Below are 14,402 nucleotides of genomic sequence, written 5' to 3'. Positions count from 1 at the left end.
TATAGTCCACTAATCCTCTTTCTCTTGTACAGCTTTCCTCAGCCTTCTCCGAAGCTGCTCCCAGAAAGCCTCCCAGTCGGCACTCCTTTGGGGCAGATGCAAGTAGTCCTCCTTCTGAAGCCACCGGGCAAGACGGTGGTAGCTACACAGCTGCCGCAGATCAATAGGCTCCAGAAAGAGCAGCAGGAGGCTAGTAGTCCCAGGCTTGGCCACCAAGTGGTAGGTGGCCAGCCTTAACTCTAGATTGCACCAGGGACTGCCCAGGGCCTGGCGGCTGAGCACGCACAGGGTGGTTTTGCTGCTCTCTATGCTGGCGGCCGTTGTGTCCATCCTATCCTGTCCGACCCCAAAATCCCTCTCTGGTAGGCATAACCTCAAGCCCTCGCCAGCTGGAAGAGGCTTTTCCAGGGCAGGAATCAGCTCTGCCAACACCCAGGCTCGGTCTTGCCTGCAATAGGATATAAAGACATCATAGTGGTATTGGCTTCTGTGGTTCCAGCCACCCAACTTCCACCACCAGGCATGAAATAGGGCCTGGAGATGGTGGAGCCAGGGCCAGTTAGGGCAGCCAAGCAAAGCAAAAATGATCACCAGGACCAACAGAGTGAAGCTGGTTAGAAAGCTCTGAAGCTCAAGATTATCTGGGCAGTGACCAGAAAGGAAAGAGAACAATGGAGTCTTGAAATAGTCAGAGGCATTGGCCATGCAGATAGATTTCTCTAGCCCATACACAAAGGTATTTGGGGCCTGTGTTGCCCAAGGCCCTACCCAAGAGCTTTCACACTGGCAGATGAAAGTGACATCTGAGAAATACACATATTGAGGCATCTGGGGAATGAATTCCTGGAGGCTGCTGTCCAGCCCCAGGGCCCATTCAGAGTTCAGCAGCAGCAGCTGGAGGAGGCCCAAGCCCCTGAAGCTGGAGACTGAGAGGTTCCCAAGGTTTAGGTTGCTCAATGCCAGTACTTCTAATTGAGGCAGATCCTCCAGTAGCACCTCCAGATTCACAGGCCTTGATTCAGAGAGGCTGTCCAGGTTCCCTAGCTCCAGCACTCGCAGCCTGGGCAACCCAAACAGTTGTAGGCCTTCTGTACCCCCATGATAAGACCAGAAGTGCAGGTGCTCCAAGGAATGCAGCTGTGGGAAGAATCTCTGGGATTTATGGGTAGAGAAAATACCGGGGCTGCAGCCTCTCAGGGTGAGGTGACGCAGGGAAGGGAAATGGACTGTGTTGTTGCCTGGGTGCAGCAACACATAAGATGCTTGTAAGGTAAGGCTCTCCAAGAACTGGAAGGGTTTTCCACGTGGAACACTGAACTGGATGTACGATTGTGCCCATACTTCTAAGCTGAGCAATGTCAAAGGCCAGGGAGGGTAGAGCTCCAGGATCTCAGGAGAACCCAGCCATAGATGGCTCAGCTTCTGGGGACCCTGAAGCAGCCGGCCAGAGAAATTCTCTATATAAGTCCCCAGGAGGTTCAGTGAGATGAGAGCAGGAAGAGAGGAAAGCCAGCCCAGTTTCAGCACCTTAATCTGGTTCCAACTTAGATCTAGGGTCTTCAGCCACCTCAACCCCTCTAGGGCCTCACTGGATAAGTTAGAGATGTTGTTACCACCCAGCCAGAGCTCCTCCAGTTGAGGAAGAGAGGAGAAGGCCCCAGAGGGAAGAGCACTGAGCTCATTGTGGGACAGATCCAGCACTCTCAGGTTTGAGCTGACCAGCCCCTCTGGGAGCACTAAGGTTGGGCCCAGCTTGTTCATTGATAGGTTAAGCCTTTGAAGCTGGGGCAAGGCACTCAAGAACCTAGTGGGCAGTGAATGCAGACTATTGGCATGAAGGTTGAGGTGTTCTAGGGAGTGGTAGCCTGAGAGGTCGTCATCCCCTATGTGCTGGATTTGATTCCTTCCAAGATCAAGTGTAGAAAGCTCAAAGTAGGCTGTCACATTCCCAGGCAGTTTTTCTGCACCTGTATCCTCAAGGGAGAGGGAATCCAGGTGAAGCAGCCCTGAGGCAAGGAGCTCTAATGCACTCAGAGAAGTGCCATCCAGTCTCAGAGAGTGGAGTTGGAGGCCACGCAAGGTTTTGACACCAACCTGACTCAGCTGCCTGTTGGCAGAGAGATCCAGAACCTCCAGAAATGGGGTCCATAGGCTAGAGATGGCAGTAGGAGAGGAACCAGGCACAAGGCTTGGGAAGAGTCCTTGCAATTCCTGCAAATCTGTCAGACAGCTGTGCCTCAGAGTCAGATGACTAAGACTGAGAGGCAACTGGATGTTCTGGCTAGAATTCAGGCAATAGCCTTGGAATGAAAGGCTGTTGAGGAATCTGAGGGGCTCGAGAGCATCTGAAGGGAGGAGTAGACTCAGGCAACAGGGAGTGGGATGCTCAAAGAAAAGGTGCTGTAGCTGGTCCAATCCCTGAAATGCTCCAGATGTAATTCTGAGAGTGCCCAGCTGCAGCCTCAGTAGCTGTAGTGTAGGAAAGTGTCCAAAAGCATCAGCTGGCAGGACAGGAACTGTGCCCTGGAGGCATAGTGCCTCTAATCTCCTGGGCAGTGCTGTCAGAGTCTGAGCCAGGTCACTAACATTGGAGCATGATGCAAAAAGGTGCAGTCCTGGTGCCAAGGGACACGATGGGATGTAGTAGGAGATGTTAGATAACAGCGAGCTGTCTGCTATGGTGCAATCAGGAGTACTCCATGCCCAACCTGAGCCCAGGCTCATCAAGAAAGAAAGGAGAGTAAGGGAGAGCAAAGGTCTTCTCATCCTTGATACTGCTTCTAGGGAAGGAGGAGAAAAAAATATAGTTGTCAATCTTACCAAAGCCAACAATACTAGCCTAAGCCCTTCTGATCCATATAACACCTTGGGGACTTCTACAACATGTTGGAGACACAGTTCTGTGGTTAAGATACAAAAAATATACTTGATTGACTAGAGGTCTCAGGTTGTACACACTCCTGTGAGCCCCCCCTGCAGGTAGAGAGCCAGTGGGGATGAAGACACAGGCCAACAAGAAAAGCTTGTGACACAGGATAGATATCAGCAGAGAAACTGGTGACATTTCCCCATCCTCCTGCTGGGGGTGGATAGTTCAAGCTTTTGAGTTTTTTGGGAGGGAGCCTTCAGCTTATGAGTGTGCTACTTCCAAGACTCGACAGCAAATCTACTTGTCTCATAATAGAATTTGCTGGCTGGGAAAAATGGTGATGATGCACACATGAAAAGGCCATGACCTACACTCTGATTTGATTGTTAACCGTATGACTTGTGTGGACCCAATATCATTATCCTTTTTTTTACTGATGAGCCAACTGAATATCAGAGAAGCTAAGTGGCTGGTCATAGAAGTAGAAAATGAGAGTCGGAGTGACAAGTCCAGGTGTTCTGCCTTTACTTTTGGTGTTCTTTCCACTTCAGCCATCTTCATCCAGGATAAGGGAAATGTTTTAAGTGAATTCTAACCTGCTGAGTTTGTGGGAAATAAACAGGGCCTCGAAAGCTAGTTCAGGAAAACAAAGTAAGTGTACAGTAGAGAAAGAAAGCAGGGGAATGACTAAGTTGAAAAACAATGGAAACATGAAGTCTTGCTATTTTTGTGGTCAGAACACAGGGCTAGAGGTAGGAGGTAGCATTGAGTCTTTCCTCACTGCTTATTTGTTCCTCTCCTTGGTAAGGCCTCCAATTCTCCATTACGAGATGGACAGTAATTGTATATCCCCCATCTAAGCTCCTAAAAATACGGAAAGAGGCAGTAGACCAGACTGGTGCTCTTGGGGATGTTGTTGTCTGGTGCTGTGGAGTCAACTCATGGTGACTCCATACACAACAGAACAAAATGCTTACTGGTCCTGTGCCATCTCCATGATCGGTGCAGAGAGCTAGGTGTCAGTTAACCATAGGTGACTGGCATGGTTCTCCTGGGAGGGTTCGAGCTTATTCAGTAACCCATGCTTTTGGTAAAAAGAGGATTTGGCATTAAAAGTCATATTTTTGTCTCTACTGGCTCTCTGCTGGCAGGGAGGGATGCATGAGTGTGGATAACTTGAGTCCCCTGGTTGGCCACATGTCTACTTTACATTTTCCCCTTGAGTTTGCCATGAGGACAGCATGTCTGTAATGACAATAAAGCTGGTGCTGGAAGCACTGAAGCTGCTTTTCCTCAAGAAATAAGCCTGCAGCTGCTATAGCTTCATGGTCCATACATGCCTCAGACTTCAGAGGAGCAGAGGCCTAAGGAGAAGGGCCTTGGGATTCATTATCTAGATGACTCAACCTTGCAAAACCATCAACCTCATTATAGCCTTTACTCAATACACCTGTTAGTAATGCCATTTGCCTTCAGATAGATGGTGACCCTATGTGTGCCAGAGTAGAATTGTGTTCCATAGGGTTTTCAATGGCTGATTTTTTTGGAAGTAGGTTGCCAGGTCTTTCTTCTGAGGAGCCTCTGGGTGAACTCAAACCATCAACCTTTTGGTTAGCAGCTGAGTGCAATCACTGCACCACCCATCATTCTATTTCCATGGCTAGTTCCTTGCATTTTTGAAGGGCTTCTTGAGCCCCTGTGTAGCCTCTGACAGCACAATTAATGTGCCATTTTGTGCTTGAACTTTGCACTCTCTTCTATGATCTAGGAAGATTTCAAGGGCTAGATTAGTTATGAAATCTCAAACCAACGAGGTATAATCACCTTGAGATTTTAGGAATACATAATAATCCTTGGCTGAGGAGCAGGATCAAGGACCAGGGATGGTCCTTTGTCTTCAGGAATTACCAGTATTACTCAAAGACATCACTTAAATTGTCTACAAATGACAGTCACTCATTTGCCAGGGGTGGGGGGAGGGGAGAAAGTAAGCCTTAACCTAAATGTTCTCCCAAAGCCTCGCCTAGCTCCTGCCTAGATCCTGGTCCCTGACCTTCCCTAGAGATGGCCAGCGTCTCTATATAGGGAAGATGCTCCTTTTTTTACTTTCCTCCCGGTCAATTTTCATTACTTGCTCTTCTACCTTGTCTACAAAGCTTACCTGGCCCTGGGGCAGACGTCTGCTTACCTTTGAACAGAGGAAAGGACATCAGCAGAGCCAGAGTCAGAGTCAGAAGGATTCTCTCTCACTTTCTGTTGCAGCAAAAGTGCAAACACCTTTTCTTCTGTGATTCTTTCCTCCACAATGGCTTGTGCCTTGTCTCACACATAGGTGTGACACCCCTGTCATTAGATCAGGAGTGGGAAATGTCGGGGCAAAGAGGAAAGAAAGCCCTTTGCACATTTTGTTTTCCCCTCCAACTCGACTTTTTCTATTTCATGTTTCCTCTTTTCCAATCTGACTTGGAGTTTTCAGTTCTCTATCACATCCTCCTGGGGTCTAAAGAATAAGCTTCTTCTCCATTTTCCAGGAGACTTTGCTCCCTCATAACACCAACCCCAGCCAGCTCCAACATTTCTACCTCGCCCCCAGTCCTCCCAGTCCTCCCAGAGTCTTAATATTAAGCTGCTTTGCAGCAGGGAAATTGAAGAGTAACCCACAATCTTACCATAGGGAACTTGACCCTCAAACTAAGGTTGAAGGGAGAAGAAAATGAAAAGTAGATGATCTGAGCAGAGAATTTTCTTTTCTAGGTGGTATTTTATGGGCCATCTAGAAACTTCTTGGAAGGAATCAGTGAAATCTGAGCCAGGACTGGGTAATAAAAGTCAGAGGGTCCCCCAACTCTGATTTTTAAAATGCTTGACTTGCTTGAAACCCTTTTTGAATATTTTTTGTTCTTCTGCCTCTGTTCTTATTGAAACCAACAGTGGCTCCAGGAAAGAAAGATATGGCAGTCTGCTTCTGTAGAGATTTACAACCATGGAAACCCTATGGAGTCACTGTGGGTTGGAAACAACTCAATGGCAGTGGGTTTTTTGGGGGGTGGGTTCTTAGAGTAACAATTGCATAAGCTTGACATGTGGGCATTAAAGTAGTTCTTGTATCTCTTGTCTCAAGCATTCATTTTTCAAGTACCAGGTGAGATACTTTTGCTCTGTTTAAACATTGGGGAAACAAATTTATGTATATTTTTTCTATATATTCACAAGTCGTGATTAAAATCTTAGTCTCTATGTTTCAATTTTTTGCTTATTAATATTTTTGTCTTTCAAATCCCTTTTATCCACCAATCAGTCTTTTTTTCTGTTTAATCTAATATAAAGATTTGTTTGAGAGGAACTTCAGCCTCTTAAAGCGGAGCATTGATATAACGGGTTACTTCTAAATTTCCGTCACTGTATTTACTTTCTTATTTTATACTCAATACATTGTTGGTAGAGTGGATTAGCTGTGTGCTTAATATTGATTTTTTTTTTTTCTAATCTTCCTTTTCTTTTTTTTAAATCTTCCTACCTAATTCCCAATTCTATCCTGGTAATAATGTACCCAATTAAAAAAATTAAATGTCACACCCAACCTTGTAAAAGGGGACATTATGTGACACACTTCATGTTACGGATTGAATAATGTCCTCCCAAAAATGTGTGTGTCAGTTGGGCTGGGCCATGATTCCTGGTATTACGTGATTTTCCTATGTGTTGCAAATCCCGCCTCTATGATGATATTGAGGGAGGATGGGCAGCATTGTGTTAGTGAGGCAGGACTCAACCTACAAGATTGGATTGTGTCTTGAGGCAATCTCTTGAAATATAAAAAAGAGAAACAAGCAGAGAGACAGGGGGACCTCATAAAACCAAGAAAGCAGCACCAGGAGCAGGACGTGTCCTTTGGACCCAGGGTCTCTGTGCCTGAGAAGCTCCTCGACCAGGGGAAGACTGAGGACAAGGACCTTCATCATGAGCCGACAGAGAGAGAAAGCCTTTCCCTGGAGCGGATGCCCTGAATTTGGACTTTTAGCGTACTTCACTGCGAGGAGATAAATTTCTCTTTGTTAAAGCCATCCACATGTGGTATTTCTGTTACAGCAGCACTAGATGTCTAAGACACTTCTGTTCAATTAAAAAATATAAATGGAATATAGGTTGGCCTCTTTCCTGTCGCCTGAAGCTTCAGCTGTCCTCCTTAGATAATGAAGTCACCTAGTGAATGGAAACATGTGTAAGAAGAGAGATTAAAAAGCTAGGAGAACCTGGTCCCCTGATGGCATCTTGGAATTGTCTCCCTCTGGGTTGCCATGGACTGTCTACCTCCAGCTGTTTTGAAGAGAGAACAAGCTAAATCTGTATATTGCATAAACTGCTGTTACTTGGATTTTCTAGTCCACGCATCTGACTCCGAGTCTGGGTTCTTGGGTGGAACTTGAGTTTCTTCTTTGTCTCCATTACTCAAGTGGGTGAAGTGTGGAGAAAATTGATTATTTAACAAAAAATAATTATTTATTCAAATTTATAAGTTCTGGATTCTTTGCTTCTTTGGAGAATAAGCCCATTTTTAAAAAATGACTTTTTGCTAGGATGATTTGAAGTATATGTTTGGATAGATAAATAAGCTTATGTTCTTTAAAAAGGATGGATATTTGAAATATATTAACAGAAAAAAAGAACAATAAAAAACTGATAGGTGTTCAAGGCATGATTATTCAAATTCTCTCTTTATGAAAATTGGCCCTGGAAGTGGAGGTAAGCAGGAAGCTTGGGTGAGAGGTAGAAACATGCAGCTGGAAAGCCCCTGAAGAAGATTTCTCTGTTTGGGAAGATTCATTGGAAATTTACTTCATTGTGTGGTATATCCAACCCTTTCTGCTCTCTTCTTTCTGTTCCAAGCATCTAGTATGAGAACCTCAAAGCCAGAGTTTTCTGCCAAAAACCTTCAGGGAAAGAGTTGATTCTGAGTGAGATAGAAGCACCAGGGAGCTGAAATTACTCCTCTCCACAAAGTGACAGCAGATTAAAAAGTCTTTGAAAAGCTGTGAAAAGGCTCAAGCTACAAGGCTTAGCAAAGAGGGTAGCATTATCTTTTCTTTCTGTGTAAAAAGAGGAAAGACAGAGTTATGTATCTGAAAGTGTTGCTCTAGATTTTATAGGCCCTGCCAATCATTAAATTTTAAACTCTTCATCCTTTGGAAATTAGATAAAGTATCCATGTTTATCATGGAAAAAAACTATGTATCTATTAACATAAAAGAGGAAAAAATTAATTTAAATCACACGTAATACCATCACTATATTCAAATTAAGATTATACAATTATAGTGTTCTGTGGCCAGTCTTTTCCACTTTAATAACATAATAAACATTTACATCTTAAATATTTCTTTTAACGAATCTCCACATAATTTGTGTGCTTCTTGTGTTAAAATAATAGAAAAGAAATTCCGTATAAGTGTGTCTCTTACATTTAATTCTCCTTTACAATATTCATTTCTGGGATATATCCAGGTCTTTGGCCTGTATGGTCATGCAGCTTTTCTGCAGGTAGTTACATGAGACATAGCCATAGTCCCAGGGAAGATTAAGGTACAGAACTAGAATCTTACTGAACTTGAAGTCAGCAGAACCGGTTCCCTCACTTACTATTTGTGTGACCTTGGACAACACACTTGGTTTCTTTGTATTTCATCTATGCAATGAGCATGAGACTATCTACCCTAACTACGTTACAGACTTTTTGTGAGGGTGAACTGAGAGAGTATGTCTAAGTATTTTGTAAATGTTAAAGAACTTTACAAATGAAAGATAATAAGTTAGCTTTACAAATAAAAGATAATATGATAGTATCAATATTTATATTAAGAGATAATAATATAATGAAAGGTCATATTACTAAAGACAATAATATTAAGTCCATTAATAAAATTAATCAACTCTACAATACAATGTATAAGATGATATTCAGATTTACCTCATTTACTTATTATAGAGACTCTGTGATGAAAGTATTATCACTAACTCCATTTTATAGATAAGAAAAATCAAGGTGGAAAGGTTAAATAATTTGCACGAGCTCACACAATTAGTAAGGGATGGAATGTATGTTTTAAAACAAACAGATTCCAGAGTGTTGACACTTCTTGTGCAAAGTAGTAAAGAGTGTGCGCTCTGGAGTTAGTCTGCCTGAGATCAGATCCCATCTCCAACTTAAGTAAGTTCTTCTTTGAGCCCGTTTCATCCTCAGTAAATTGAAGGTGTAATAGTACCAACCTAACCTCTTTGGATTGTCATGAATAGTAAATGAAGTATTGCATGTAAAGGATTTAAGACAATGGCTGCCACAAAATAGTGGTTTTGCAATGTTAATTATTATTTCTTTCAATATTGTCAATAAGAGCAAATGGTGTGGTGGTGAGTTTACAAATCTATGCTTGTTAGACTAACAATTTCATTCTCTCTTGTGATATTGCTTTCCTGTGGTCCCTACATGCTAATTTTTCCTGAAAGACAACCATACCTAATGTTTCATTATATAAATAAATCTTATTTTGTGAGGGAGTTGTAATTGAGGTAGATTCAATGCTTGGTCAGCTTACCACAGGGTTAAACACAGCTAATCAACACCATGACTTACAGTTGAAAGTAGAAAATACTGACTTTCTCTTTTCAGTTCCTCTAAGGAAACCACTAACCAGCACCTATTTTTAAATATCATCTTGCTCTGTTCTATTAAAAGTTTTCTTGCTTGGGGGAAAAAGGAACAGTATGTTTTTACTGTTATTCCTAATTCGCTCTCTCTCTCTTTGCCCTCCTTCCCTTTCTTCGGGATGCAGTTTGGCTTTGATAAAATGTCATATATAAATTGTAGTGTTAGGTCAAATAATACCGTGGAAAGGATTGTGAACCAAGCATAGCGTCTGGGGTTATAAGAAGAGACAGTTGAAAAGAAATATGCTAATTTAGTAACTCAAAAGAGGGAATTCTCAGATTATGGTGGAAATATTGCTGACCTTTACTGCCTGTTCTTCTTGAGCCCTTTACTGATCTGATCTCAGGAAACTTAACAGTCCTTTACCCTGGGAAGGGAATACAGGGCTAGGCAACATTCTCAATGGATTATGTGAGAGATACATGGCAGACTTCTGGTAAGTAAGATTGACTAAGGGGCTTGACAACTTCTCACATCAAAGGCACAGATGGTTTTTCTATTGGGGATGCCCATGCTAAAACTCCCAATTATGTTCTAACTTTTGAACTGAATAATCTGTCTGTCTCTCAGGAAGCTGTTACAAGACAAAAGTGCTAAAATGAAAATTGTCACATGCACATCGTGTTCTTATACTCTGGATCTTCTGAGAGAGATCTGTTTTTGGATTAGATGATGAGTCCTAATTTAGGTTTGGAAGACCTTATCCTGGCAAATCTTCATGAAGATTGTATTGAGATTTCCATTTTTTTACAGAAAACAAGTAGGAACAAAACATTCAGTAAAAAGATTGGTGGTAGATGGAAGGAAGATGTGGAAGTGTTTAAGAATCTTACTTCTGAATGCCAAGTACCAATTCTGTAAGTGGTCATTATTGTGTAGTGGTGGAATTTCTTCTTTTTTCTAAACTGCCTTCTGAAAATTCTCTTTCTTGTTATCCTTTACACACCACCTTCAAGCTACTTGAAAGGAAAATCCTCCTTCTGGGAAAATGTTCAGCTCAACACATAAAATTCATAATCCACACATATTAGTTTAATGAAATAATATATCTCCTAAAAATGATAATTTTAAAAACTTCTCATACAGGAAAACAAGGTTGCCATTATATTAAATAAAACAGACACAATAAAAACAGTTGTATTAGAGTCACTGAATTATGGATGCTTTTAAAAATTTCCTTAATGTTATCATAATGTTGTTCAGCAACAAATAACAATGAACAAGTAGCTGTTACTGTTCGGTAACAAATCTAATGCAAGTAAACCATTTTTCTCTCCAGTTTTTAGGAGAAGGTACTCTCATCAAAAACTGAACCAATCCATCAAGTTTTTGGTGTTACCTTGTTTAGGTAAAAAATAATAGGTAACCAGAATACTATGTTTCTGAATATTTTGACAGGTATTATTATACATAGAACTAAAAGCTGCCCTTTAGAAGCATAAAATGAGGTAATATGAAAAGAAAACAACATATGGCTGGATGTCATTTGGCTAGAATATTATTATTATTACCTAGAAATTTTGGATAAATTGCTTTCTAAGGGTTTATCAGGAATGACCATATCACCCATGTAACAGAGTCAAATATAAGAACAACAATCAGAAAATATATAGGGTTTTTCTCCTTTTATTTACAGACAAGCAAATAAAGAAATGAAACAACAGTTATGATTTTATTAAATTTAAATTATCAAATATAAATAGGGATTTTTATCACAGATAAGCCATATGAAAACCATCCAAAAAAACACCCAGATGTGTAGATTCTTTAATTAATACACAGCTGAAGTGCCAAAGAGGAATCCAACTGTTCAATTTACCTACATAACCTGGCTATTTTATGATTGGAAATGGTCCCATAGGTGCTTAATTTAATAAGTTAATCAAATCAGTATTACCAGACTCACGTTTGAAGATTTGGATAACTATGTAACTCTGATTATTTTTCGTTAGACTATACTGGTTAGACTATAATTTGTTAGACTATAATTATTTTTTGTCAGACTATACTGGTTTTTTTTTGTTAGACTATACTGGTTTTTTTTTATACTGACTTAACCATGGAGGAATCATGTAGTATGTCTTAATTTATGTTGGAACTCTCCAGAACTTTCCTCAAGGCTGCCTTCATCTCCTTATTCCGGAGGCTGTAGATGAGAGGGTTGAAGAGTGGGGTCACCATAGCATAGAATAAGGTTGCGACTTTCTGCATTCCTGCAGAATGTCCGAGTCCTGGGCTCACATACATGACCATCAGAGAGCCATAGAACAGTGATACCACAGCCAAATGAGACCCACAGGTTGAGAAGGCTTTACGTCTCCCGGTAGCTGAAGGCACACGGAACACAGCTAATAGGACAAGAGTATAGGACCCAAGGATGAAAAGGAAGTTACCAAAGATAACTAATGAGCTTAGAGTGTAGCAAAACAGTTGGGTTGTTGGGGCAGAGGCACATGCCAATGCAAATAGTGGCCCAGGGTCACATACAACATGGTCAATAATGTTTGGGCCACAGAAGGGCATCTGAGCGATGAGAACAATGGGGACCAGAAACCACAGAAATCCACAAACCCAGCAGACAATAGCTAGTTTGGCGCAGAGATGCCCCGTCATGATATTAGGGTAGTGTAAGGGACGACAGATAGCAAGGTACCGATCAAAGGCCATAATGGCCAAAAGGAAGCATTCAGATGTTCCCAAAGAGAAGAAGAAATAGAATTGCAGGAAACAACCAGCAAAGGAGATGGTCTTTGTCTCTGAGAGAAAGTTAGCCAACATCTTGGGCACTGTAGAAGAGATGTACCAGATCTCTAGAAAGGAGAAATTCCCCAGAAACATGTACATAGGGATGTGGAGTCGCTGGTCACACCACAGTGCACAAACAATGGCCCCATTTCCTGTTATAGTCAGAACATACGTTGTAGTGAAGAGTGAAAAGAGGAGGACCTGAACTTGCCACTCAAAAGAGAAACCTAGGAGTATAAATTCACTCACAAAAGCAGAACTGGAATCTGGCTTGGAGACATTCATTGGTTCAGTAATCTGCAAATTTAAGAGACACATTGTCAACAGTTATGGATAGTTTAAAATGCGTTCATTTTTAAGAATGAAGGGAAGGCAGTGAACCTGTCATTTTCCAAAAGAATCATCAGTTAAAAAGAGAATGAAGTCTGACTTTTCTAGGCCATATACTCTGAATTTAGGGCACAGCAGGCAGATGTCTGCACAGAAATAAAGCTTTACCTATTTCTAAACCTCTCCCTTGCTATGCTACCATGATAAAAAGAACCAGGTAAAGTTAGATTCATTTTGTAAGCTTGTTATTTTTGGGCAGGGATGATTGATGATAGTTTCTGGTTAGCACTGAACACAAAGTTAGCACTTAATAAATGTATTAGTTTCTTACCTAAACCCATTCTATAACACTATAGACTTAGGAAAGGAGGTTTTAAGTATAATATGACTATTTAAGTCTCAGTTAAAGATATTACTTGATGTATCATATAAAGATGTGATGGAAATGGATATACTGTAGACCAAGTTGACAATAATTCCTTTAAAGCCAACACAGCTGACTTTCTGTTGCTGTCATTGTTCATATAAGCCAAAAAACCAAACCCAGTGCCGTCGAGTTGATCCCAACTCATAGCGACCCTATAGGACAGAGTAGAACTGCCCCACAGAATTTCCAAGGAGCGCCTGGAGGATTCGAACTGCCAACCCTTTGGTTAGCAGCCGTAGCACTTAACCACTATGCCACCAGGGTTTCCATTGTTTGTATATGCATCATAAACATGTAATTCCATAATATTACTTACCAACATTGACTTTTAGGGTTGTAATGTTGCAATATCCTCTGTAGATAGCAATGGCTTTAAATTTATGCTTAATCTTTCACTTTTACAGAAGTTTGCAAAAGGAAAGTCAGATATAAGGCTTTATTTTTTGGATGATATTGCCCCTAAATATTCAGGATTGATTTTTCTTGTACGCTAGTATAAAATTAAACAAAATTTTCCAATACAGAAGCTGTTGACAAAAGTCAAATGCTTTGTTTTGTCATAAGTAAACTTCTTTCACTCCACATTCTCATGCAAAATATATCAGGGAGGAAGGTTCCCTGAATTTTTTTTGTGTTTGGCGATATGCAGAGATATGAATTCCAGAAGTTGTGAGCACTTACCTTCTGCACGCAAACACAAGGTTTTTGAAAGAATTTCTTCCTCCAACCTACTCTCTACTGCGGCGCTCTGGGAGTCTTTCAGAATGGTTAAGTGGAATTTATGTTTGTACTTCTTTCAGCAACATGTACCTCTTTTTAAAATGCCTTAGACCAGAAGTATTATGAAGTCAGCTTTAAGAAATTATGGAATGAAAGAGGATAGACATAGGGGTGTCATAACCCTCAGCAATGCTCAAAAGATGAAATTTTCCTGGCTTTGATCTGGATCAGATCTCTAAAGGAGCTGTTTGATGAACCATATGCTTCTATCTCAGACTAAATAAACAAAATGCACAGAAATTAAGAATGTACTTTCTCTATCACATATTCACCTGGGACTTGGCCTCTACAGCATTAGAAAAGTTCTTCTCCTTCAAGTCAATGAATGGTTAAAAAGGTTATGATTATATGTTCTCTGCGGAATTAGTAAAGGGTCCTGACAACTTTTCTAAGGCACCATTGTTTACAAATAGCTTGCCCATCTGGAATATGGATTCCAAGGAGTTTCCAGAAGGCATAGTTTGGAGAACTGTAAGACGTGGTGTGTCACCAAAAATTTAGATGTAAAGTTGAGAAACATTTAAAATATCATTGTTGATGCGTTGGAG

General features: G+C 41.1%; 2 protein-coding genes across 2 annotated transcripts; both read right to left on the bottom strand.

The window, feature by feature from the left end:
* Positions 1–2,766, bottom strand: LOC126084472 (toll-like receptor 11). The gene has a single exon (XM_049899071.1). The coding sequence runs from the start codon at positions 2,764–2,766 to the stop codon at positions 10–12; it is 2,757 nt and encodes a 918-aa protein (XP_049755028.1). The 3' UTR covers positions 1–9.
* Positions 2,767–11,654: 8,888 nt separating this feature from the next.
* Positions 11,655–12,635, bottom strand: LOC126084471 (olfactory receptor 11H12-like). Its single transcript, XM_049899070.1, has one exon. It carries the CDS (start codon positions 12,633–12,635, stop codon positions 11,655–11,657), a length of 981 nt encoding a protein of 326 aa, XP_049755027.1.
* Positions 12,636–14,402: the final 1,767 nt, after the last annotated feature.

Source organism: Elephas maximus, chromosome 10 (genome assembly GCF_024166365.1).
Source record: "Elephas maximus indicus isolate mEleMax1 chromosome 10, mEleMax1 primary haplotype, whole genome shotgun sequence".
NCBI lineage: Eukaryota > Metazoa > Chordata > Mammalia > Proboscidea > Elephantidae > Elephas > Elephas maximus.
Note: the sequence above shows the minus strand (reverse complement) of the source record. Positions and strands in the feature narration are given on the sequence as shown.